The sequence below is a fragment of the Calliopsis andreniformis genome, unplaced genomic scaffold, assembly GCF_051401765.1.
Source record: "Calliopsis andreniformis isolate RMS-2024a unplaced genomic scaffold, iyCalAndr_principal scaffold0203, whole genome shotgun sequence".
Lineage (NCBI taxonomy): Eukaryota > Metazoa > Arthropoda > Insecta > Hymenoptera > Andrenidae > Calliopsis > Calliopsis andreniformis.
This window is the reverse complement of record NW_027480612.1, coordinates 366,036-393,886: the sequence shown is the minus strand read 5'-3', so window position 1 is coordinate 393,886 and position 27,851 is coordinate 366,036. Positions and strand designations below refer to the sequence as shown.

Genomic DNA, 27,851 nt, shown 5'->3' with positions numbered 1-27,851 from the left:
TGTTCGGAACGTAACAGTCCTCCCTCCTTAGAATCGTCGTCGTCCCCGACGACAATCGCTATGCTGATATCACCGCCCCCGGACGGGAAGAGCGTCGAACCCGCTGAAGTCGTTGTTACCGAATATTCCTTTGCGACGGCACCCCGACATGCAACTAGGAAAGTCCATAATGCCTGAGCATTGTTGCAAGGCAGGGCACTCGCTACTCGTCTACTTGGAAGTACGTTGGCCGTCCTATCCTCTCATAATATACTCGGTTGTAAAATGTCGCTCGCTGTCTTTTCGCGGGTCTGGCTCGAGTCCCCCCCAGATACATGTACAGGATCTGACCCCGCACCGGCACGGTCTCGCTGGCCACCCCCACGGTCAAGTTACCGATGCCCTGGCAGCCCTCGAGATTCAGCAGGCCCAATTGTGCTGCGGCTCTGAGCAATCCACAGATGTCATCATCGGTGACCGAATTGTTATCCCGACAGGTCAGCGTCGTAAGCGCAATCATGCGGCTCAAAAATCCCCCCCCGGACTGTCTCGAACAGGGCGTCCATTTGTAATTCCCGGCAGGCAGACAGGTTGCTCAAAGGTTCCAAGTCCTCCCCTCTCAAGGACATACACCCAGATATGTTGAGCCTCTCTAAGCTTCTGAGTGATCTACCCACTGCCGCGATTACTCGTCCGTCTACCCAGCGGCAGAAACTGACGTCTAATGTTCTTAGATTCTGAAAAGAGTCCATCAGAGCTACTGCCCTTCTCGTCACCTCCGGCTCCAGTATCGGTACCTCAGGCTCGTCTATGTCGCCAATAATGGGCGCTGGATAAAAATTAACTAAGTGGATGATCAGCTCAGTTAAAAATATTTGCAGCTGCCTATTCCCTATTAGGGCATCGAGTGGTTTGGCATCCACTATCTGGTAACACCCGCCAATCTCGAGGGCCGCCAGGCGCTCGGCAGACGCTAACGCGGACGCGAGGCACTCACTCCGCATCCGTTGGCATCGACGGATACGAAGCGTACCGACGCGAATCCCGTCCCTAATGGCCGAACCCGTGAATGAATTGCCCACCAGTGTGAGAGTCTGCAATGCGGTATTGTTGTCGAGAAGCTCTTTTAATTCCGGGTCTACGGGACCAGTGCACCTCCCTACGGTAAGGGACTCAAGCCCGCGTAAGGTCTTCAGTTCCCTCAAGACCGGAGGACGTATACTGACACTCAGCAAGTCGACATCCCTCAAACGCCCGCAGTGGGCGGCGGCGATAGACAACGCCTGCGGTCGAAGCGCTGATACTAGACGCGAGTCGTCCAGCCTCAGTGAGGTGATATATCTGCCGCCGCGGAGAATCGCCCAACGGAAGGCCTCAGTGCTTAATGGGTTTTTCTCCCATGTACAGTTCCACGAATTTCCCCAGCGCCAGTCGTTAGGGTCGAAAGCCGTCACCCCCTGATGCGACCAAAGGCTCCCCTCTCGCCAGCGATGAGAGACCTGCTCCATACGCGCCCGGTCACGGTACTCCAAGTATGCGCCTATATGCGCGAGACACTCGACGGGGAGGGCCGCTGCCTTGGAAGGCGGCAAGATCAGGCCATCGAAGGGATCCACTGCTGGTTCCCTGACCGGGACGTCCTCTTCTCGCGAATGCCAGCTGTCAGCCGGTAGGACACCCAGTTTGCGTTTGTGGCAAAAGAAAGGATGCACCCCCGCTTCCTCGACGACTCGGCTCGCCTGTTCCGCAGTCTCGGAGGTCACGAATGCGGTGTTTCCCGTGGCCTTCCTCTGGACTACGGCTTCCCGAGCGCCCCAGCTACCGAAGACCTTCATCAGGTCCTTTTTCTTGGTGTAGGGCGCCAACATCGCCACGTACACCCGACGCTCTGCCTCAACCACCCGGTACCCGCTAGTGCCTGCCATCCCAGTGTAGCATGTAAATCACAAGACTATAAGTAAGTTAATATTCAAATATATAAAATAGCCCCTTTTGTTCGACGTTCTGTGGTGGAAAGAAGGACACCGGAATCGCCCCGAGGCAATCAGGTGGACATAGCGTCCCATCCAGAGGTGTTCCCCCGAAGCCCCGAAAATGACCCATTCGCGACAAGTCACGGGCTTGGATTCTAACAACTTGATTCGTAGGCTTTCAATCCGCCGATTTCCCCAACCACGGTAAATTCTGGACTCTAAATTAATTTCAATTTGTCTGGATGTTTAGTAAGAAGGTTGCCTTGCTCATCCCTTAGTATAATTCCCCTTCCTTCCAGTGTTCCAACAATTACGTAAGGACCGCGGTAACGCTCATGAAACTTTCCCTTTTTGGGTTCGACCAAGACATGTACCACGTCTCCTATCTTTCCCTGGAATGATCTTGCTTTCCTATCATACTGCGCCTTAGAGGTTTCCTTAGCCTTGATTAGATTCTTTCCCGCCAACGTTTGCATTTCTGTCAACCGTATTATTAGATCTTGCAAGTAAGCGTTATAGGTTGGAAGTTTTTGATCTGGCTCAAAGCTATTTGGACATCGCGCTATTTTACCGAATACTAATTCATGCGGCGTGAAGTTAGTCGCCTCGTGTACTGAAGTGTTATATGAGAACATCGCGAAAGGTATCAGACGATCCCAATCGTCGAAGTCGTTTACATAATGACTAAGGTACTCGGTTAGAACGATGTGGCTCCTTTCCAATGCCCCATTCGTTTGTGGACGGTAACCTGAAGTTGTAACGTGATGTATTCGCAGTATACGTGTCAAACTTCGAATGAGGCTGCTCATAAAGCTAGTTCCTCTGTCTGTTAGGATTATACGAGGTGCACCATACTGCAATATCAGATGTGTAACCATAGCATGCGCTATCGTTTCTGCTCTTATGTCAGGCAAGGGAACGGCTATGCAGTATTTCGTCAAGTTGTCCTGCATTGTCAGAATGTAACGGTTTCCCAATGGTGTGGTAGGTAAAGGTCCCACTGTATCTAAGGATACCTTTTCAAAAGCTTCAATTGGAGTATCAGTTATTAACATGGGTTCCCTGGTTTTGGCTCTAACCAATTTATGGCTATGACAATCCTTACAGTTACGAATAAAATTTTGAACATCGTTTCGTAAACCTGGCCAATAGAATTTCTCTCTAATTCTACGGTATGTTTTCGTCACACCCTTGTGTCCGCCAATTAATCCACTATGAAATTCCGAAATGATCTCAGCGCGTACTGATTTTGGAGGTACTCGTATATTACCATAGCAAATTGTGATTTCAATGCCACTACTTTCAAAAATATAGGTTAATAAAGGTGCAAGCATATTATGAGGAAGCTCGTCTGTGAAATCACCCGAATGGGATATTCTAAAAGATGAAATGTTTGATTTTAAAAGTATATGTTTTAAATTTGATAGTCCATTTATTAAGTTGTGTATACTAAGACGATCTGAATGAAAAGCTTTTACGACTATGCTGAAGATTTTATATTTTCCTCGACTAGTAATTAATACTTGACCTATTGTTGGTTTTACTGATTTCATATGCTCAAAATTTACTATGTGTAAGTCAGATAGCAATTTGCTAGTTGAAGTTATTGGTTCGCAATCAGCTGACACAAAATGCACGTAATGCGATCGGGAATAAGTAAGATTTTCTCTGGTGTTAGATATGAATTCAGTAGCCTTATGCTGAAGTTCAGGGAAATCCAGCGGTCTTGCTGCTTCCAAGTCGGGTGGAATGTCTTCGGTCATTAGGGTTTGTGAACCCCTTTGGTTCCCTAATAGACGTCTAGGCCAATGTACAGATGAAATCTTTCCTCCCTCCTTAGAAATTTGAGTGGATAAAGGTTTTGGAAATGGTGTTGAAAGAGCTAAAGGTTGCGTTAACGGAGCGGGTGTTGGGAAAATGGATTGATACGAAGGTTTAATGATTATAGAGTTATTGGTTTCATTTAGTTCAGTGTCTTCAGGAATATCTCTAAGCGCAGGTGGTTTGGAAAGGGCTCTGCTACTTGAAGGTTGAAAGAGAGAAGGAATAGTTGTCGATTTCTGGATTAATTCCTCAACTCGTTGACTCATGACGTCTTCAGATTCATCGTCGTTTATGTCTGTCTCATCTACACCGTCTGTTGGTGTATCTTCGTCTCCTGAATCAATTAATTTAACTAAATCCTCTCCCTCATCATCAAGAGCAAACCCTCGCTCTTGCAAAGACTGATCGAATTTCTTAAAAGATTCCTGGAGTTCTTGGATATCCATTGGAGTGAAGGGTGAATGAACAGGCTCTATTATGTCGTCATCCGTAACTGTGTCGCAGGATTCTGGCAACTCAATTGCAATGCCTTGTAAATTTGGTAGATCCTCTGATTCTGTGTGTTTTGATGGGTTTTTATTGCTGGAGGTACCTTTCTCTGGAATTCTAGGTACATCCACTATCCGTTTCTCAGGATAAAATTCCAGGTTAGGGAGAACACTCCGTCGTTGTCTCAAAATTGGAGGATCGTTAGAAGGTGAGTCTTCATCCAAAGAGGTCCGTGGAACTGTAGTAACGGGTGACTGTGAAGAATTTGGTGATTCGGAAACCTTTGAAGATCCTGCCATGGGTTGTGTTGATTTTCCTGGCACCTGAGAGCGAGTTCTAGTAGCTATTGCACTTCGATCCTGCGCAGGTGGTGGTTTTGGTTTGGTTTTTGATCCTAATGGTCTTCCTACCCTTAGCTTTACTGAAGGATCTGTTGACTGTTTCGAAGGTCCAGAAGTTCTACTAGAAGGTTTAGGTTTCTGTATCGGTAGTAAGATATGACTGCCCAGATTTGATTCTGCGTCAGACTCCTCAGAAGATAATTCCATGGATACATCAGATTCGTCAGAGGATGTTAGTTGACTTCCATCTACTGGATTTCTAGATAGTGCATCTGCATTGGTGTTTAACTTGCCTGATTTATGAACGAAATCGTATTCATAATCGCGAAGTTTCAATCTCCAACGAATCAGTCGCTGTCCTGGATCCTTAACCGAATTTATCCATCTAAGGGGTTCATGATCGCTGACCAAAGTAAACTTTCTTCCATAAAGGTAGGGTCGAAAATGTAGAACCGCATATAACACTGCAAGACACTCTTTCTCAGTGGTAAAGTAATTCTGTTCTGGTTTCGTTAACATTCTAGACAAGTATGCTACAAGTAGATCATAACCGTTATTTTCTTGACTAAGGACAGCTCCTATTGCATAATCTGATGCGTCGGTTGTCAGTGTAAATGGCTTATTAAAATCGGGATATTGCAATATGGGTCGTTTACAGAGTGCATTTCTTAACTCTATGAAACTTCGTTTCTGTTCTTTACCCCAAACGAACTGAGCATTTTTCTTTAATAAATCCGTTAGAGGCTTAGCTTTCGCGGAAAAATCTTTTATAAAACGCCGATAATAACCTGCAAGACCCAAGAACTGTCGGATGTTTCTAGGGTTTTGTGGACGGGGAAAATTTCTCACGGCCCCGATCTTGTTCGGATCGGGCTTTACTCCATTACGACCAATGATGTGTCCCAAATAAGTGACCTCAGTTTTTAGAAATTCACATTTGTCCGGTTGAAGAGTCAATTTCGCGTCTGCTAACCTGTTAAATAATCTGCGAATTTTTCTGCCGTGTTCTTCCAAAGACTTCGCGTAAACCACGATATCATCTAAATAAACGAAAACTTCTATTCCTTGCAATCCGCGTAATACCTGATCCATTAACCGTTGAAATGTAGCTGGTGCATTTTTAAGACCTTCGGGCATGCGAATATATTCATAATGGCCATTAGGTGTTGTAAATGCAGTTTTCTGCCTATCAGCTGGATCCATTTCGATTTGTTGGAATCCACTGGCCAAATCAAAAATCGAAAAATATTGCGCATCTCCTAGGTGATCTAAAATGTCGGCAATATTAGGTAACGGATACGCGTCGCCGATCGTTTTCTCGTTTAGTTTACGAAAATCTATTACCATTCGCCACCTCGGATTACCCTTAGAATCTGGTTTCTTTGGGACAATCCAGAGTGGAGAATTATACGGAGAATTCGACGGTGTTATTATACCATTACTTAATTTAGCGAAAATTTGACGTTGTATCTCATCCTTATGAACCGGAGGAAATCTGTATTGTCGCGTATTAATTGGAACATCATCGGACGTAGGAATTTTATGCGTAATGCATGGAGTAGCTTCTAATGTATCTCCCGGTAGATGAAATCTATCAGGAAATTCCTCTACAAGATCAAGGACGTGTTCCACCTCCTCGTCGTTTAAATGATCTAATCGCAAACGTTTTACTATTTCATCTATTCTATTAAGGTGAATACTAGCGTTTGTGGAATCTGAATCATTGTCCTCTTCCTGTAAACTATGATATTCAAAAGGAATCAAATTCTGTGGTTCGATTTCTATTTCAATGTCTTCCTCTAAGGTGTTTATGGCGAGAACATGGCACCTGCCTTGGTCATTTACAGAAACAGCGGCTTCGCCAATGTAGACTCCGTCTTGTGCATTCAATTTTGGTAAATACCCCTCTTTTAAGTCGCTATTCGTGACGTCAATGGCAATGATTTGTCTGGTTCTAGCATTTATTCTAAGAATTCGCGATTTCGGTACTGGACGAGTATTTAATGGTTCCTCTCCTACAAAATGCATAGGTCTGATAGGATCTGATTGAGTAACTAAGGTGTTATGGGCAAAAGAAATTTCTGCTTGTTCCTGCCTTAGGAATTCCTTTCCTAAAATACCATCGCTAATCAATGGGAATGGTGATTTTATGACATGGAATCTGACTGGATTATTTTGTAATGTAATGATTGTGGTACCTAAAGTTTCTAATTTATCCGGAGTAATACCTGTGAGTATAGCTGATTCGTCAAGTGCTACTTCGACATCCTCGTGTAATGCATCTAATTTAATTATGTTAATGTCCGCCCCTGTATCTACTAAAAAGTGTGCACAACCTGATTGTAATTCTGTAGCGAACATTTTAACTACAGGAGATTCATGTTTTACTGGAAGAACTATTGGGTTTGTTTCAACTTTTTCGCTGTGATGCGACGCTCTGTCGGAAAGAGACTCGTCGTCGCGTCCGTTCGACGAGTCGGTAGGGAGTTTAAAGAATCATTTTCTATTGGTTGGCTAGGTTTATTAGGATGCGGTGATGATGGTCTACTAGATGTAGGAGTGGATGAGTTGGATGATCGACGGTTGTATGTATCTGGATTGTACATTGCATACGGTGGATAATATGGAGGAAAGAACATAGGAGGATACATAGGATAAGGAGGGTAGTATGGTTGACCATGGTGATTCGGATTCATATTAGGAATGTTTGGATAATTTGGAAGATTCGTATAATTTGGATAATTATGCGTTGAGCTCGCGTATCTAGGAGGAGAATCCTTCCCTCGCAGTGGAGTTCTCGCAAAACTAGGAGAAGGTGATCGAGATTGACGTTCTTCGCGTCTCGTAACCGAATAATTTTGATAATGACTCGACATGTTACGATAATTAGAGTTTGGAGAAAATGGAGACGTTGGTCGAGACGTTAATGGTTGATTATCGTCTGCAAATGTTACTCGCGAAGTTTCTCCCGATGGTATTATTCCTGATCTAATCCTAGATTCAGTTCTAGTTGCAAATTTTAAAGCCTCATCCAAATCTTTCGGATCACGCACGTCTACTACTCTAGCGATTTCATCTGGCAAGCCTCGAATGAATGCTTCCAATGCTACTTCTTTGACGGGCTCTAACATCTGTCCTGAATTCTCACCGTATTTATCTTCTAGTGCAGATTTTGCGCCATTCAATAATATATTCAACCGATCGTAGAAATCATTTACTGTTTCACCGCGTTTCATCCTAATATTTTCTATCTCGTGATGATAATGCGGGTAGGTTTTATCTGAAGCGAATCTAGATTTCAAATGTTTAGTCAATTCATTGACACTGTTAAACGTTTTACCCCAAGTACTGTCTCTAGCAGCTCCTTGTAATTTACCCTGTACTGCTCTTAAAAATGAAGATTCTAACGCAGGAGGAACGAATACTGAGCCATTTTGTACATCTTGTAAAAAGTTCTTTAAAGGAATATTTTTCCCGTCGAAAAACGGAATATTCAAGATACTATGTTGTAAAGTGAAACACTCAGCCATAGAAGTCATCATAGCATTACTCGCGTTTAAAGTATTATTATCTTCCGCGTTACCGATGGGGTTTGGATTTGGAGTCGACATTGTGAACCGTGTATAAAATCAAATGGAATGTAATACAAAAAAGAATATCAATTATCAACACAATATAAACAATATGAGTAAACCAAATCAATAATAGGTCATATAAATCAAATCAATGGTAATGCAAATAGTAATGTAACACAATATATATATAGAAATATAGAAATATGCAGATATTAAAGTTCAAATAAGAATCAAGTGAAAATTCCTGAGCGCTACGAATATGACATAAACATATATAACAAGAATCATAAATTTAGCAAAATAACGTATCAAGGTAAATGACATAAATAATATAATAAAATAAAATGCAAATAATTGTTGGAACAAAATACCACTTACTTGATTGCTCAAACAGAATCAGATGTCGTAATTTGAACAACCAAACAAATGCAATAATTTGAAAATGCAATAATAAACAAAATATAAATTCTCAAAATATTTCCAATTACAATATTAGCCTCTCTATAGAAAAAGAATCACGCTAGACACGATGAATTCGGCGGAAAAATTTCCTATCCCACCGCTGCCACCAGTTCTGTTACGGGCGCAGTCCGTAACTCCGTTCGTTCGTATCGCTTCTCTTACGAACAGAATTCGTAACTCCGTCCGTCACATAAACAATCACCCCACAGGTCAGTCATGGGAGGTATTTTTATAGAGAAAAATATACTTCTATGCGTTCTAACGTCTAGTCCGAGCCACTACTCTGTCTGTAAATTAAATGTGCCGAGACAGTGCGAAATGGTAGTGTGGTCGCGATAACAGAGCGGCTGTGAAAAGGAAGCTCGGCCACGATGCGCGAGTATATCTAAACTTCTATTAATGAAATATCCAAGGAGGATAAAGGTAAATGGGTTAGGAAACCATCTAGTCCCATACGGGCCCCGCTATGCGTGATCGATTTTCCCGAGAGGTGGAGGCTTATGCTAATACTGCATTTGGAAAGGTGAAGTAATCAGCACAAAGTATATATGAAGACAAAAGGAAAAAAAAAATAAATATATTATAGTCTCTGAGATTGTAACAAGTTGTTGTTGAATTAACAACAAGATTAACAATAGATAATCGTATGCATAAACAAAGAAAATTGAAGAGGAAAGAATTGAAATGCACCACGGTGAATGAGCACACAACCGTAAAATAATTATAATAAGTATTATATAATATAATAAGATATTAATTACAATTATATGACGTTAATAAATGCACGCATCGTATAAAAGAAAGAAAAGGAAATATTCACATATGTGATCGCAACCGAGATATTAAACCGTGCTGTGCACGTGGACTATCCCGCGCCAAGGTGGCCGTAAGGACACCAAGGTAAATCCACGATATCGACTGGCGATATCGATGTCCCTCAAACCACGTGGCGAAACAAAAGGCGATAATTCATGTACAACAATGAGAAATTAATATATATAATCAATACACAAAGAATATGAAACAATTCCAGACAATTATATATATATATATCAAAATCAGACAATATTCAAAAGACTCACGCAGTTGAAGAAATCAACGTAATCAATCCTTTTCCAAATAACAAATCCAATAATAAGCCAAGTCAAATCCTTAAGGTGTGCCAGTTCGGTTGTAAGATGCAGTACGATACAATGTAGCTATGAATGATGATAATACTGTAAAGAAAAAGAGAGCACACGCGGAATGGTTAGAGAATTGAATTTTATATCGAACTATGGTTTTCTGAACGAGTTGCCGAATTTTACGTGGGCGATTGAGTCCATTCACTCCCGTGAATCTACGCTCGAAACAATTAATAATTGAGAAAAGAACAAAAAAGATAGACGGAAAGAAAGAAATAGAATATAATTAAACCCACGGTCTCCCGTCACGCACCTCGCGACTTGTCGACGAAGAGTGATCGATCACGGAAATCAGGATAGGCAGGATCCTTCGAGGATCACCAATACAGTGATCTTCTGCCGTATCCGTGAGAGGTCCTGACGAATCAGGTGAGGCAGCGTGCGGGAGCCGTCGCGCGATTTGTCAACTCGCATTTCGATATATCGCGTGTGCTCTATTTCCGGTTTTCTTCACAATTCACAGGTTGCTCAATATTTTGCGCAATGCTACACATGAACAACATCCTCTATTACTCCTTACAATTAACGACGGTCAATAATTATTAAATTTGTTGTAATAATTTACACAAGTTTTTCACACTTTCGCGGGAAACGCTCGGCGTTTTCGTCGCGTGGTATCGTCGCTCGCGCGTCGCGTCGTGTCGCGCGCTGTATACAGTTTTATGTGCGAATTCCAAAACCAAACGCGAAAGGTTCTCATTCCAAATTCTTGACACGCCGTCTCATTACAAAGTTTTCCGCGATTACTCGCAACCGTCCCAATTCATGCAAGATACAGGTGCATCGGAACCCTATGAACAATTTGCAATTAGCTCCAACAGGCATCACGGACAACAAGATGCTTGACTTGCGACAGAAGGTGTTGACCACACTCTCGGTGCACACTCATTCAAGCGCATGAGAACCCGCAATTCCAAACATCGTAATGTAACGATAGTTGTTACGGCTAAGGTGTTCATGCTCACCTTCTCGAGGCTTCAGAAGAACACACACACGCACACATACATCCTCACAACTCTCACAAATTCACACACACTCGCGTCGCCGACTTTCGACGACGATTCCAAGGAGAGCGTATAATACAATCACAACAATTATAATTTAGAATTTTGAACGTCAAAGGCCAGAATGTGCCAGACTAGGAAATTCCATAATGACAAAGCATTGTCGTGACACACCCCGGCCGACGTAATGGCCGAAAGTCAAAAATCCGAAAAATTTCCTGTTCGGAACGTAACACCATAAAATGAAATTATAACAAAAGCATGAGACGTTACAATTGAATTATAAATCTGATCATTTTTAATTCATGCCCCTGTCTTCTTAATTCTAATCGAATAATAAATCTTATTGATGAACCAATTATTCCTGATCATATAGCGAATATAAAATATAATATGCCAATATTTTTATGATTAGTGGAGTATTATCATTTTTTTATTCACGAAGAAATTAAGATTTATAAAACTAAATTTATATTTTTAATTTTGAAGATTAATAGTTTAAAATTAACTTCAAATCTTTAAATAAAGTATTAGAGTATTGTGTCTGATAAAAGGAATAAATTGTAAATTTATTTATGAAAATAAAATTTTCTAATACTATTAATATAATTTCTATAGTTTAATCAAAATATTAAATAGCAAATTTAAAAATAAAATATAATTTTTTAGAAATTAGATTTTAAAGTAAATGTATATGATTCTAAATATAATTACTATTATATTTATAATAAATAAAATTCACATATCTATATATTTGTATTTTAAGAATATATTTGAGTAATTTTTATTGAATAAATTATTATTAATAAAATTTAAATAATTTCAAATTATTAATAGTCTTGATATTACAATAATGATAGATAGGATAAGATTAAGACCATTAAGTTTAATTACTAAGTTCTCTAACCCTAATCATTTTAAAGAAAATTCTCCTGTTGGTGGAATAAGTATATATGTTAGTAATAAATAAAAAAATGTAAGTTTTGATTTATTGTTAAAGATTATTATTTCTATTTTATTTTCTAATTTTATATCTATGATTAAATAGATTATATTATATGATAATACTGAATATATGATGAAGTAAAGAATAAAAATATAAAAATTTAAATATATTAATGTTATTATTAATGAAGTTTGATAAATTGAAGAAAATGATATTATTAGTATTAAAGAATTTTTATTTAATATTAATAGCGCTGATACAATTAAATTTAGAGTAATTATAATTAATAATTCTTTTATAGGGATTGAATTTATTAAAAGAATAAAAGGAATTAATTTTATGAATGTTATTATTAAAAATGCATTTATGAAATTAATTGATTTAAATATAAAATTAAATCAAGCATTAAATGGAATAATCCAGGATTTTAATGAAGTTCCCATTATTATTAGGATTGCTGAGTATACATTAAAATTATTAAATAAAATTCCCGTTAAAATTAGAGATCTTCTAATAAATGAAATAAAGAAATAAAGAACTCTAATTTTCATATTTTTTGAAATAGCTAATAATGATAAAAAAATTAAGTTAGTAATTTCTATAATTATTATAGATGAAAAATAAGAATAAACATTTTTTATCATGGTTAATTTTTTGTTAAATCTTTATATTTTAGTGTATGAGCATATAAATTTTTGAAGTTCATGGAATTAAAATTATTACTAAATTACTATTACACTAAATACAATCATTATTCTGCCATCCGCTGTATCGGTATCTATCATAAGATCGAAAAACTGCTTATTTGTTCTCAATTTTATGCTTTTCAAATCGATTTCTGCGGCCATAATTGTCCGATCTGGTTGAGTAGCGGCTCAAACTGCAGCCTGGGTGCAAACTGCGGCCTGGATTTTTTTTTCTTTTTAGTATCACGTGGAGGAAATGTCCTACCGCACACCTTAGGTCTGTCAGTGTAGTGTGGGACTCTCACCCACTAAAACCTCCACGGTATCCTCTTCTAAATTCCCTATTCAGAAAGGTGGTACTTCGTAGGCAAACGCGGTTATATTTCACCAATACGTCTGGAAACTTGTCGAGACATCGTTTCCAGTGACTTGGAATGCGTAGTGTCAAATTAAAATCGACGTTTGACTTAAAATTCGCAATATTTCATCAAATGCGGATATATTTTACTGACATAGCTCAAAACTTGCCCAAATATCTATTTCAGTGATATATACTGCGTAGTCTCACGTTACAGTCGACGTTTGACGCGAAATTCGCAGTATTACAGCAAGCATGGCGATATTTCACCAGTATGACACGAAACTTGCCCAAGCATCGATGTCAGTGGTATATAGCGTAGTTTTACGTTAAAGTTGACGTTTGACGTGAAATCCGCATTATTTTGTCAAGTGCGGTGGTATTTCACCAGTATGACTCGAAACTTGCCTAAGCATCGTTTTCAGCGATATATAATGCGTACTTTTACGTTAAGGTAGGTGTTGAATTGCGCGCCAATGATAAAACTGTGTGAAACAGGCTTTCACCGATGGCGGAGTGGGGAGCTTCCGATGGGAACAGTCTTTATGACGACGCAGCACCGCGACACGCGGACATGGTAATAATATGGTAATAATATATATTTTTCTAAAACAGTAGGCGTTTGACGTGAAATTCGCAATATTTCTTCAGCTCGGTGACATTTCACCATTATGACTCGAAACTTCCCAAGCATCGGTTTTAGTGGTATACAGGGTGTAACAAAAATGTCGCAATTCCTTAAAAGGGGTGATTCAGGGGGTAATTTGAAACAACTTTTTCCTTAGCGAAAATGTAAGATGAGGCTTTGTTAACCAGTTATTAATGAAAAACACCGGCCAATGAGAGCACGAGTTTGCCGTCCGAGCGACTGCGGTGGCGTGCAGCCGAGTCCCCACCATTTTTGTCATAGATTTTTGACTATAAGAAGGCCAAGAGACTCGGTCTAGCGGGCTCATTTCCAATCCAGTTCGAGTTCAGTATGCGGCTGAGACTGGAAGCAAGATCGATCATTAGTTCTCCTTCGAGCAGAATCATAGAGTACAGTACGTAAAGTAAATTCACTGTAACGTGGTCTTAACGACGCGTCCCCCGCATACCTCTGTGCGTAATCTAGAGAGAGAGGACGTAGTTCCGGGACACTTAAAACTCTTCGACAATTGTATTCCTTCGAGTCAAACTTAAACGTGTAGTAATATACATTTTTATAAGGTTTGTTAAATTGGACTTAGTTCAATCAAAACCTTTCCTAAATCCAATAAGAAGCGAACGCGTAACGATCCCACAAATATTATATCTTTACCGCTCGAGATATATTATAAATTTAAAAGTTACGAGGCTATACTAACATCTTCGCAATCCTTGCGAAGGTCCCTTTCCTAACCTACAAGTGGCTCCTGGTGTTGGCGATTGCGCACTGGTTCTTCCACGTCCCGTAGCTCCTGGCGAGTGCAAAGTTGCTCACTAGTTCGTTCACAGTCTTTATTCCACCCTAGTGGCTCCCGATACTCGCCAAGTTGAGTGTTGGTTCGTCCACGAAAACCTACCTAAAACCTGAGGAGGTTCCCGGTGTTGGCCTTTGCGCACTGGTTCGTCTACATCCGTGAGGTGGCTCTCAACGAGTGCAAAGTTACCCGTTGGTTCGTCCACGAAACAATAACAATATCCCAAAAAACCCTCACCCTCGGTCGGACTATCTAGCCCTCGGATCGTAACACGTTATTATATTGTCGGCGTCGGCGCTCTTCACGGTGCATTATAAACACTAAGTTTATAAGCTGTAAGCAGACGAAGGATACAGAAAATTAATAAAAAATTAAATGGAATAAGTATTTTATTAAAATGTATTATTCGGAAATGGTAATTACGGCGTGATACGCCTGGTGCTCCTCGCAGATGTTTTGCTGCCGCCGACGTCGCATGGCATAGAACCTCATAAACCAATGGTTTATGAGCTGAAAAAATACATAAAGAATTAATTTTATAAATTTAGGGGTGCGTGGATGCTTGACAATGTAAAAACTATCGCGAGCTACTCTAGGAGTACCCTCAGACAATATCTTTTCAGTTACTCTCAATGCAATGTCACTATCTGAAAGTATTCCAGAGAGAAGCTCGTTACAGCTTAATTAAAGTATAATTAAAGTGAAAATAGTACTTACGATATCCAGTGCTGCCGATTCCAATTTTTTTGGGAATCTTTCCAATGTAAAAAAATATAATTTGGATTTTTATAAATCTTTATTCTGAATTGCAACAATGTTTCATCAGATCACACGTTATATGTTAGATTATATAATCAAGGAACAAAAACAAGTATCGAAAGTATCGAAGGATACAGAAAGTGTTCTGTCTTGTTTCTATGGTTTTTTATTTACTTTTGAATATATTCATGTGAGATCAGATATCGTACAGACTTCTTCCGTGCGTGGAGTTAAAAAATCAAATTTCTTTTTATTTAAAATTGTTCCATATTCCAACAGGTTATGGGTCCAGAATTCATTCTATAATAATTAAGTGTATCGCGTGTTAATTAGTTTAGTTTTTTTTTAATCAATTAAGTGTAAAATACTTTAAACTGCGTGACGATGGAGATGTCCAAAGACAGGAGAAACATTCAGCAATTCAGTGGTACGAAATACAACGCGTGGAAGCATAGAGTTCGTAATTTATTATATGAGCTCGATCTATTAAAAGTTCTTGACGAGCAACCACCGGTTCCTGTCACCGCAGTATGGTCGAAGGCGGAACGCATTGCCAAATGCACTGTTGTGCAATATTTATCTGATACGCATTTGAAGTATGACACTCCGGGAAGTACAGCAAAATCAATAATATTAAGTTTAGGTTCAGTGTATGAGAGTCAAAGTACGGCTACGGAATTATCCATTAGGAAAAAGCTCTTAAGATTGAAAATGAAAAGTGACAGTTCGTTGAAAGATCATTTCGAAGTGTTTGACGATTTAGTCACAGACTTATCAGCTGCGGGTGTGACTGTGCGGGAAAACGAAACTATTTCAATTTTGTTATCTAGTTTGCCCGAAGTATATGATACGGTGTCAACTGTCATTGAGACGATGATGACAGAAGCGAGAATTACACTTGACATAGTTAAAAAGAGACTGTCGGATCATGAAACGAAAATTAAAAGTGAAAATTTGGATACCAGCGCGAAAGTACTCCAAGCTGAAGTGGAAAATCAAAGACCACATAATTTTGGAAGTACACGCTTTAAAAGAGGAAGTAATAGAAGAGGTAACATTAGAAGAGGAAATACATTCAAGCCGAATAGACAATCTTTTACCGGAAAATGTCATCAGTGTGGAAGAACAGGACACAAGATTAAAGAGTGTTATTACTATAAGAAGAGGCTCCAATATAGAGCAGAACAAAGAAACAAAAATCAAAATATACATACAATTCAGACGACGCAAGCTGTTACAAGCGACAACATGTCGGGATATGCCTTTATGACCGGAGACTACCAGGTCATGAAAACCGGAAAATTAACATTTATCCTGGATTCTGGAGCATCGGATCATATAGTCAAAGAAGATAATGTATTTTCAAATATGACCATACTTGATCCACCCATCAGGATTTCGATAGCGAAAAATGGAGAATATATAATTGCATCGAAGAAGGGGCAGATACCTGTGACCACCAATATGGGAATTGAAGGCGTTTTGGAGGACGTATTGTACTGCCCGGACGTGCCGTACAACTTACTATCCGTTAGAAAGTTGCAGCAAAAAGGAATGAGTATAACTTTCAATGAGAGGGGCGTCGAAATAATCAAAAACGGTAAAATGATGATGATTGGTAAGCCTTCAAATAATTTAATATTTATAGATTTTGATGTCATCGAAAAAGGAGTAAATTCACTTAATTCTTATATTTCTAATAAGATAGTTAATAATTATGAATTATGGCATAGGCGCTTAGGGCATATAGGAAAGGCAAAATTTTTACAGTTGAAGAATAAGCAGATGGTGGAGGATGTGACGTATCTTGAAAAAGTAATTCCAGACGATAATATATGTGAAGCTTGTATTAAAGGAAAACAAGCACAATTGCTATTTGAAAAGGCAAAAGATAAAAGTCACATTAGGCAGCCATTGTTTATTGTTCACACAGACGTTTGTGGACCGATCACTCCTTCTACAATTAATGATAAAAAGTATTTTATAACTTTCATAGATGAATTTACGCATTATTGTGTGACGTATTTACTTGAAAATAAATCAGATGTTTTTACAATCTTTGAGGATTACGTTGCTAAAAGTGAAGCACGTTTTAATTTAAAGATTGTCAATATATACTGTGATAATGGCAAGGAATATTTATCTAATGAGATGAAAAATTATTGTATACAAAAGGGTATAAGCTATCACTTAACGGTTCCGCGAACTCCTCAGTTAAATGGTGTTGCAGAACGCATGAATAGAACTATAACTGAAAAAGCACGTGCAATGATAAACGGTGCAAGTTTAGGAAAAGAGTTCTGGGGAGAAGCAGTTTTAACTGCTACATATTTAATTAATTTAACCCCATCGAAAGCTCTTAATGTTAATAAAACCCCATTTGAATTGTGGCATAATAAAAGGCCCAAATTGAAGTATTTAAAAGTGTTTGGTTCCACAGTGTATGTGCATGATAAAGTTAGGAAATCGAAATTTGACGAAAAGTCTTATAAATGTATATTGGTAGGGTTTACACCAAATGGATACAAAGTGTGGAACGTAGAAAATGGGAAATTTGAGATAGTAAGAGATGTAATAGTTGATGAAATTAATTACTTAGAATCTCGGCCGGTAATAAAGGGAATAGGTTTAAAACGTGGTTTATGTGAAACTGATGCATCTCGTGAAGTGCCGAAATCAGTAGATATACAGTGTGAAGTAAATAAATCTGATAATCAAAAATCAGATGCGTTAAAAAGAAAAAAATCCGATAACAATAAATCAGATATGATAGAGCCGAGAATTAAAGTAATGGTAGATCAAGAGAAAAGTAAATCTGTAACTAAAACAGATGTAACAGGAGTATCGGGACCAGAGAATAATCAAGTGGTAGAATTGAAAGATAGTATAGAACCTAGAAGGAGTGATAGGATTAAGCGACAGTCTCCTATGTCATATAATGAATTTAATAATGACGATGATTATCTTTTATGCGCTCAATCGATAATTTGTAAAATACCCAACTCATTTGATGAAATTAAAACTAGAGATGACAGAGCTAAGTGGGAACAAGCTATTGCCGATGAAATAAACTCGTTAGTCATAAATAAAACTTGGGATTTGGTATCGAAGCCAAAGAATAAGAACATTGTTGATTGTAAATGGGTATTCACGATCAAAAATGATGAATTCGGAAATCCGTTAAAATACAAAGCTCGATTAGTGGCCCGTGGTTTCAGTCAGAAATATTTAGAAGATTATAATGAAACATTTGCACCTGTAGCTAGAATGTCAAGCTTTAGATTTCTTATGGCTTTTTCTAATCAGCATAATTTGCTAGTGCATCAAATGGATGTTAAGACGGCATTTTTAAATGGTATTTTAAGGGAAGAAATTTATATGCGAATTCCCGAAGGTGTTAAATGTGATAGTAATAATCAAGTGTGTAAATTGAATAAAGCTTTGTATGGTCTCAAGCAATCAGCCAGATGCTGGTTTGAGATGTTCGAAAAAGCTCTTTTAGAGAAAGGTTTCCGAAATTCATCAGCGGATCGTTGTATTTATATATTAGATAGAAAGAATATATTAAAGAATATATATGTGGTACTATATGTGGATGATCTAGTGATTATGACTGCTGAATCTGAGACAATGCAAAATTTCAAAAATTATTTGAAAAATAGATTTTGCATGTCAGATTTAAATGAAATTAAGTTATTTCTTGGAATAAAAGTGGAAAGAACTAATGGACAAGTAACATTGGATCAAAGTGCATATATTAAGACTGTTCTTATGAAATTTAATATGTTAGATTGCAAACCCGTAAGTACACCTCTTCCAAGTGTATTAGATCATATAGCTTTGAATTCAGAAGAAGAGTATAATGCACCTTGTCGTAATTTAATTGGATCCTTGATGTACATAATGATTTGTACGAGACCCGATTTAAGCATAGCGGTAAATATTATAAGTCGATACTCAAGTAAAAATAACAGAGAACTGTGGCAAAATCTTAAAAGGGTTCTGAGGTATCTTAAAGGGTCTGCTGATATTAAATTAACATATGTTAAAATTGATTATAAAAATCTATTTAGTGGATATGTCGATTCTGATTGGGGAGGTAATGAAAATACAGATCGTAAGAGCACAACGGGATATTTATTTAAGTTATATGAACAATGTACAATCTGCTGGAATACGAAAAGGCAAACATCAGTGGCTGTCTCGTCCACAGAAGCAGAGTACATGGCTCTTTTTGAAGCTGTGAGAGAGGCATTATGGTTAAAATCCTTGGCAATCAGTATTAATATAAATGTCTTTGATCCAATAATAATTTACGAAGACAATATGGGTTGCATTAATATTGCGAGTAATCCAAGTAGCCATAAGCGTTCAAAACATATAGACATAAAATACCACTTTTCAAGAGAACAAGTTGAAAAGAATGTAATAAAACTTGAATATATTCCTACAGGTGATCAACTAGCAGATGCTTTAACGAAGCCGTTGCCAGCAAGCAAATATTTGGAATTTAGAGCAAAAATGGGATTAAAATAATAAGATTAATATAAGCATAAAAATTATTATTATTTTGTATATACTTTGTATGGTCTGGATGGGTTTTTCTGGGTTTCCCCATTCCCTTGCAACGAATGTTGGACCATTTGTATTTTGTTCCCAGAATTAGAGTCAAAATAAAACACAAGGTAGACAGTCTGTACGGTAATACTCGTAGTACACTTATTAGACTTATTAATGTACAATTAATATGAACAGCACCAACTTGTTTTTGAGGGGGCCTGTTAGATTATATAATCAAGGAACAAAAACAAGTATCGAAAGTATCGAAGGATACAGAAAGTGTTCTGTCTTGTTTCTATGGTTTTTTATTTACTTTTGAATATATTCATGTGAGATCAGATATCGTACAGACTTCTTCCGTGCGTTGAGTTAAAAAATCAAATTTCTTTTTATTTAAAATTGTTCCATATTCCAACAATTGAGGATTGAGTATTGAGGATTGCGGATTGAAGATTGAGTATTCAGGATTGGAGATTGACGATTGAGGATTGAGGATTGAGGATCGAGGATTGAGGATTGAGGATTGAAGATTGAGTATTGAGGATTGAAGATTGAGGGTTGGGGACTGAGTGTTGAGGATTGAGGATTGAAGATTGAGGATTGGGGACTGAGTGTTGAGGGTTGAGTGATGAGAATTGATGTTTGTGGATAGAGATTTGAAGATTGCAGGTTGAGTATTGAGTATTGAAAGCTGTGAATTGATGATGTTCTATTGAGGATTGAGGATTGACAACTGATTGTTGAGGACTGAGGTCTGAAGATTGAGGATTCAGGATTGAGGATTCAGGATTGAGGTTTGCGGGCTGAGGATTGAGGATTGAGGATTGAGGATTGAGGATTGAGGATTGAGGATTGAAGATTGAGGATTGGGTATTGCGGATTGAATATTGACGGTCGAGGATTGAGTATTGAGGGTTGAGGATTGAAGATTGAAGAATGAATATTGATGATTGAAGATTGAGGATTGAGGATTGAGGGTTGTGCATTGAGGACGAGGACTGAGGGTTGAGTATTGATGTTTGAGGTCTGAGGATTGAGGATTGAGGATAGGGAATTGAGGATTGAGGATTGAGGATTGAAGATTGAGGATTGGGTATTGAGGATTGAAGAATGAGGATTGAGGATTGAGGATTGAGGATTGAGGATTGAGGATTGAGTATTGAAGATTGAAGATTGGGGGTTGAGGATTGAGTATTGAAGATTGAGTATTTGGGACTGAGGATTGAGGATTGAGGATCGAGGATTGAATATTGAGGATTGAGGATTGAGGATTGAGGATTCAGGATTGAGGATTGAAGATTGAGGATTGGGGATTGAGGATTGAAGATTGATGATTCAGGATTGAGGATTCAGAATTGAGGTTTGAGGACTGAGGATTGAGTATTGAAGATTGAGTATTGAGGATTGAGGATTGAAGATTGAGGATTGAGGATTGAGCATGAGGGCTGAGGGTTGAGGATTGAGGTTTGAGGACTGAGGACTGAGGATTGAGGATTGAGAATTGAGGATTGAGGATTGGGGATTGAAGATTGAGGATTGGGTATTGATGATTGAAGAATGAGGATTGAGGATTGAGTATCGAGGATTGAGGATTGAAGATTGAGCATTGAGGATTGAAGACTCACGATTGAGGACTGAGGATTGAGGATTGAGGATTGAGGATTGAGGATTGAGGATTGAGAATTGAGGATTGAGGATTGAAGATTGAGTATTGAGGATTGAAGATTGACGATTGAGGATTGAGGATTGAGGTATGAGGATTGAATATTGGGGACTGAGTGTTGAGGGTTGAGTGCTGAGAATTGATGTTTGTGGATAGAGGTTTGAAGATTGCAGATTGAGTATTGAGTATTGAAAACTGTGAATTGATAATATTCTATTGAGAATTGAGGATTGACAACTGATTGTTGAGGACTGAGGGCCGAAGATTGAGGATTCAGGATTGAGGATTCAGAATTGAGGTTTGAGGACTGAGGATTGAGGATTGAAGATTGAGGATTGAGGATTGTGGATTGAGGATTGAGGATGAGGGCTGAGGGTTGAGGATTGATGTTTGAGGTCTGAGGATCGATAATTGAGGATTGAGAATTGAGCATTGAGGATTGAGGATTGAAGATTGAGGATTGGGTATTGAGGCTTGAAGTATGAGGTTTGAGGATTTAGGTTTGAAGCTTGAGGATTGGGGACTGAGTATTGAGGGTTGAGTGATGAGAATTGATGTTTGTGGATAGAGATCTGAAGATTGCAGATTGAGTAATGAGTATTGAAAACTGTGAATTGAGGATATTCTATTGAGGATTGGGGATTGACAAATGATTGTTGAGGACTGAGGGCTGAAGCTTGAGGATTCAGGATTGAGGATTCAGGATTGAGAATTGAGGATTGAGGATTCAGGATTGAAGATTGTGGATTCGGTACTGAGGATTGAAGAATGAGGATTGAGGATTGAGGTACTGAGGATTGAGGATTGCAGATTGAGTATTGAGGATTGAAAATTGAGGATTGAGGATTGAGGATTGAGGATTGAGGATTGAGGATTGAGGATAGAGGATTGAATATTGAGTATTGAGGATTGAAGATTGAGGATTGAGGATTGAGGATTGAGGATTGAGGATTGAAGATTGAGGACTGGGTATTGAGGATTGAGGAATGGGGATTGGGGATTGAGGATTGAAGATTGAGGATTGAAGATTGTGTATTGAGAACTGAGGACTGAGGATAGAGGATTGAGAATTGACGATTGAGGATTGAGGATTGAGGATCGAGAATTGAGGATTGAGGATTGAGGATTGAAGATTGAGTATTGGTTATTGAGGGTTGAAGATTGAGTATTGAGGATTGAGGATTGAGGATTGAGGATTGAAGATTGAGTATTGAGGATTGAAGACTGACGATTGGGGATTGAGGGTTCAGAATTGTGGTTTGAGGACTGAGGATTGAGGATTGAAGATTGGGTATTGAGGATTGAGGATTGAGGATTGAAGATTGAGGATTGAGGATTGAGGATGAGGGCTGAGGGTTGAGGATTGAGGTTTTGAGGACTGAGGACTGAGGATTGAGGATTGAGAATTGAGGATTGAGGATTGAGGATTGAAGATTGAGGACTGGGTATTGAGGATTGAAGATTGAGGACTGAGGATTGAGGATTGAGGATTGAAGATTGAGTATCGGGTATTGAGGGTTGAAGGTTGGGGATTGACGATTGAGGATTGAGGATTGAGGATTGAGGACTGAATATTGGGGACAGAGTGTTGAGGGTTGAGTGATGAGAATTGATGTCTGTGGATAGAGGTTTGATGATTGCAGATTGAGTATTGAGTCTTGAAAGCTGTGAATTGAGGATATTCTATTGAGGATTGAGGATTGACAACTGATTGTTGAGGACTGAGGGCCGAAGATTGAGGATTCAGGATTGAGGATTCAGAATTGAGCTTTGAGGGCTGAGGATTGAGGATTGGGGATTGCGGATTGAGGATTGGGGATTGAGGATTGAGAATTGAGGATTGAGGATTGAAGATTGAGTATTGAGGATTGAAGATTGAGGATTGAGGATTGAGGATTGAGGATTGACGATGAGGGCTGAGGGTTGAGGATTGAGGTTTGAGGTCTGAGATCTGAGGATTGAGGATTGAGAATTGGGGATTGAGGATTGAGGATTGAAGGTTGACGATTGGGTATTGAGGATTGAAGAATGAGGATTGAGGATTGGGGATTGAGGATTGAGGAATGAACATTGAGGATTGAGGATTGAGGATTGAGGATTGAGGATTGAAGATTGAGTGTTGAGGATTGAAGATTGAGGATTGAGGATTGAGGATTGAGGACTGAGGATTGAGGATTGAAAATTGAGTACTGAGGATTGAAGATTGAGGATTGAGGATTGAGGATTGAGGATTGAGGATGAGGGCTGAGGGTTGAGGATTGGGGTTTGAGGACTGAGGGCTGAGGATTGAGGATTGAGAATTGAGGATTGAGGATTGAGGATTGACGATTGAGGATCGGGTATTGAGGACTGAAGATTGGGGTTTGAGGATTGAGGATTGAGGATTGAGGATTGAGGATTGAGTATTGAGGATTGAACACTGAGGATTGGGTATCGCGGATTGAATATTGAGGATTGAGGATTGAGGTTTGGGTATTGAGGATTGAGGACTGAAGATTGTATATTGATGATTGGAGATTGAGGATTGAGGATTGAGGGTTGTGGATTGAGGACGAGGACTGAGGGTTGAGTATTGATGTTTGAGGTCCGAGGATCGAGGATTGAGAATTGAGAATTGAGGATTGAGGATTGAGGATTGAAGTTTGAGGATTGAGGATTGAAGATTGAGTATTGAGGATTGAAGGTTGACGATTGAGGATTGAGGATTGAGGATTGAGGACTGAATATTGGGGACAGAGTGCTGAGGGTTGAGTGATGAGAATTAATGTTTGTGGATAGAGGTTTGATGATTGCAGATTGAGTATTGAGTATTGAAAACTGTGAATTGAGGATATTCTATTGAGGATTGAGGATTGACAACTGATTGTTGAGGACTGAGGGCCGAAGATTGAGGCTTCAGGATTGAGGATTCAGAATTGAGGTTTGAGGGCTGAGGATTGAGGATTGGGGATTGAGGATTGAGGATTGAGGATTGAGGATTGAAGTTTGAGCATTAGTTATTGCGGATTGAACATTGAGGGCTGAGGATTGAAGATTGAGGATCGAGGATTGAGGATTGAAGATTGAGTATTGATGATTGAAGATTGAGTATTGAGAATTGAGGATTGAGGATTGAGGATTGAAGATTGAGGATTCGGTATTGAGGATTGAAGAATGAGGATCGAGGATTGAGGATTGAGGATTGAGGATTGCAGATTGAGTATTGAGGATTGAAGATTGAGGATTGAGGATTGAGGATTGAGGATTGAGTATTGAGGATTGAGGATTGAGGATTGAAGATTGAGTATTGAGGATTGAAGATTGAGGATTGAGGATTGAGTATTGAGGATTGAGGATTGAAGATTGAGGATTGGGGATTGAGGATTGATGATTGAGGATTCAGGATTGAGGATTCAGAATTGAGGTCTGAGGACTGAGGATTGAGGATTGAAGATTGAGTATTGAGAATTGAGGATTGAGGATTGAATATTGAGGATTGAGGATTGAGGGTGAGGGCTGAGGTTTGAGCATTGAGGTTTGAGGACTGAGGACTGAGGATTGAGGATTGAGAATTGAGGATTGAGGATTGAGGATTGAAGATTGAGGATTGGGTATTGAGGATTGAAGTTTAAGGATTAGTTATTGCGGATTCAACATTGAGGGCTGAGGATTGAGGATTGAGGATCGAGGATTGAGGATTGAGGATTGTGGATTGCAGATTGAGTATTGAGGATTGAAGATTGAGGATTGAGGATTGAGGATTGCAGATTGAGTACTGAGGATGGAAGAATGAGGATTGAGGATTGAGGATTGAGGATCGAGGATTGAAGATTGAGTATTGAGGATTGAAGATTGACGATTGAGGATTGAGGATTGAGGATTGAGGACTGAATCTTGGGGACAGAGTGCTGAGGGTTGAGTGATGAGAATTGATGTTTGTGGATAGAGGTTTGATGATTGCAGATTGAGTATTGAGTATTGAAAACTGTGAATTGAGGATATTCTATTGAGGATTGAGGATTGACAACTGATTGTTGAGGACTGAGGGCCGAAGATTGAGGATTCAGTATTGAGGATTCAGAATTGAGGATTGAGGGCTGAGGATTGAGGATTGGGGATTGAGGATTGAGGATTGAGGATTGAGGATTGAAGTTTGAGGATTAGTTATTGCGGATTCAACATTGAGGGCTGAGGATTGAGGATTGAGGATCGAGGATTGAGGATTGAAGATTGAATATTGATGATTGATGATTGAGTATTGAGAATTGAGGATTGAGGATTGAGGATTGAAGATTGAGGATTCGGTATTGAGGATTGAAGAATGAGGATTGAGGATTGAGGATTGAGGATTGAGGATTGCAGATTGAGTATTGAGGATTGAAGATTGAGGATTGAGGATTGAGGATTGCAGATTGAGTACTGAGGATGGAAGAATGAGGATTGAGGATTGAGGATTGAGGATCGAGGATTGAAGATTGAGTATTGAGGATTGAAGATTGACGATTGAGGATTGAGGATTGAGGATTGAGGACTGAATATTGGGGACAGAGTGCTGAGGGTTGAGTGATGAGAATTGATGTTTGTGGATAGAGGTTTGATGATTGCAGATTGAGTATTGAGTATTGAAAACTGTGAATTGAGGATATTCTATTGAGGATTGACGATTGACAACTGATTGTTAAGGACTGAGGGCCGAAGATTGAGGATTCAGGATTGAGGATTAAGAATTGAGGTTTGAGGACTGAGGATTGAGGATTGAAGATTGAGTATTGAGGATTGAAGGTTGAGGATTGAGGATTGAGGATTGAGGATTGACGATGAGGGCTGAGGGTTGTGGATTGAGGTGTGAGGACTGAGGACTGAGGGTTGAGGATTGAGAATTGAGGGTTGAGGATAGAGGATTGAAGATTGATTATTGGGTATTGAGGATTGAAGAATGAGGATTGAAAATTGAGGATTGAGGATTCAGAATTGAGGATTGCCGATTGAGGATTGAAGATTGAGTATCGGGTATTGAGGATGGAAGAATGAGTATTGAGGATTGAGGATTGAGGATTGCAGATTGAGTATTGAGGATTGAAGGTTGAGGATTGAGGATTGAGGTTTGAGGATTGATGATTGAGGATTGGGGATTGAAGATTGAGTATTGAGGATTGAGATTGAGGATTCAGGATTGAGGATTCAGAATTGAGGTTTGAGGGCTGAGGATTGAGGATTGGGGATTGAGGATTGAGGATTGAGGATTGAGGATTGAAGTTTGAGCATTAGTTATTGCCGATTGAACATTGAGGGCTGAGGATTGAGGATTGAGGATCGAGGATTGAGGATTGAAGATTGAATATTGATGATTGAAGATTGAGTATTGAGAATTGAGAATTGAGGATTGAGGATTGAAGATTGAGGATTCGGTATTGAGGATTGAAGAATGAGGATTGAGGATTGAGGATTGATAATTGAGGATTGCAGATTGAGTATTGAGGATTGAAGATTGAGGATTGAGGATTGAGGATTGAGGATTGAGGATTGAGGATTGAGGATTGAGGATTGAATATTGAGTATTGAGGATTGAAGATTGAGGATTGAGGATTGAGTATTGAGGATTGAGGATTGAGGATTGAGGATTGAGGATTGAGGATTGAGGATTGAGGATTGAGGATTGACGATTGAGGATTGAGGATTGAATATTGAGGATTGAACATTGAGGATTGGGTATCGCGGATTGAATATTGAGGATTGAGGATTGAGGATTGGGTATTGAGGATTGAGGACTGAAGATTGTATATTGACGATTGGAGATTGAGGATTGAGGATTGAGGGTTGTGGATTGAGGACGAGGACTGAGGGTTGAGTATTGATGTTTGAGGTCCGAGGATCGAGGATTGACAATTGAGAATTGAGGATTGAGGTTTGAGGATTGAAGATTGAGGATTGGGTATTGAGGATTGAAGAACGAGGATTGAGGATAGAGGATTGAGGATTGAGGAATGAAGATTGAGAGTTGTGGAATGAGGATTGAGGATTGAAGATTGAGTATTGAGGATTGAAGATTGAGGATTGACGATTGAGGAAAGAGGATTGAGGATTGTTGATTGAGGATTGGGGACTGTGTGTCGAGGGTTGAGTGATGAGAATTGATGTTTGTGGATAGAGATTTGAAGTTTGCAGACTGAGTATTGCGTATTGAAAACTCTGAACTGAGGATATTCTATTGAGGATAGAGGATTGACAACTGATTGTTGAGGACTGAGGGCCGAAGATTGAGGATTCAGGATTGAGGATTCAGGATTGAGGTTTGAGGACTGAGGATTGAGGATTGAGGATTGAGGATTGAGGATTGAGGATTGAGGATTGAGAATTGGGGATTGAGGATTGAGGATTGAAGGTTGACGATTGGGTATTGAGGATTGAAGAATGAGGATTGAGGATTGGGGATTGAGGATTGAGGAATGAACATTGAGGATTGAGGATTGAGGATTGAGGATTGAGGATTGAAGATTGAGTGTTGAGGATTGAAGATTGAGGATTGAGGATTGAGGATTGAGGACTGAGGATTGAGGATTGAAAATTGAGTACTGAGGATTGAAGATTGAGGATTGAGGATTGAGGATTGAGGATTGAGGATGAGGG

The 27,851-nt window shown here is 39.2% G+C and overlaps 1 protein-coding gene and 1 long non-coding RNA gene across 2 annotated transcripts; both read right to left on the bottom strand.

Moving 5' to 3' along the window:
* Positions 1-202: 202 nt before the first annotated feature.
* Positions 203-1,904, bottom strand: LOC143187741 (uncharacterized). The gene is made up of 2 exons (XM_076391958.1): positions 475-1,904; positions 203-425 (listed from the first exon to the last, which is right to left on the bottom strand). Exons 1-2 carry the CDS (start codon positions 1,902-1,904, stop codon positions 203-205), a joined length of 1,653 nt encoding a protein of 550 aa, XP_076248073.1.
* A 12,644-nt stretch (positions 1,905-14,548) lies between these two features.
* Positions 14,549-15,046, bottom strand: LOC143187743 (uncharacterized). Its single transcript, XR_013003273.1, has 3 exons — positions 14,981-15,046; positions 14,687-14,773; positions 14,549-14,596 (listed from the first exon to the last, which is right to left on the bottom strand). It is a non-coding gene; the product is annotated as an uncharacterized LOC143187743 (long non-coding RNA).
* Positions 15,047-27,851: the final 12,805 nt, after the last annotated feature.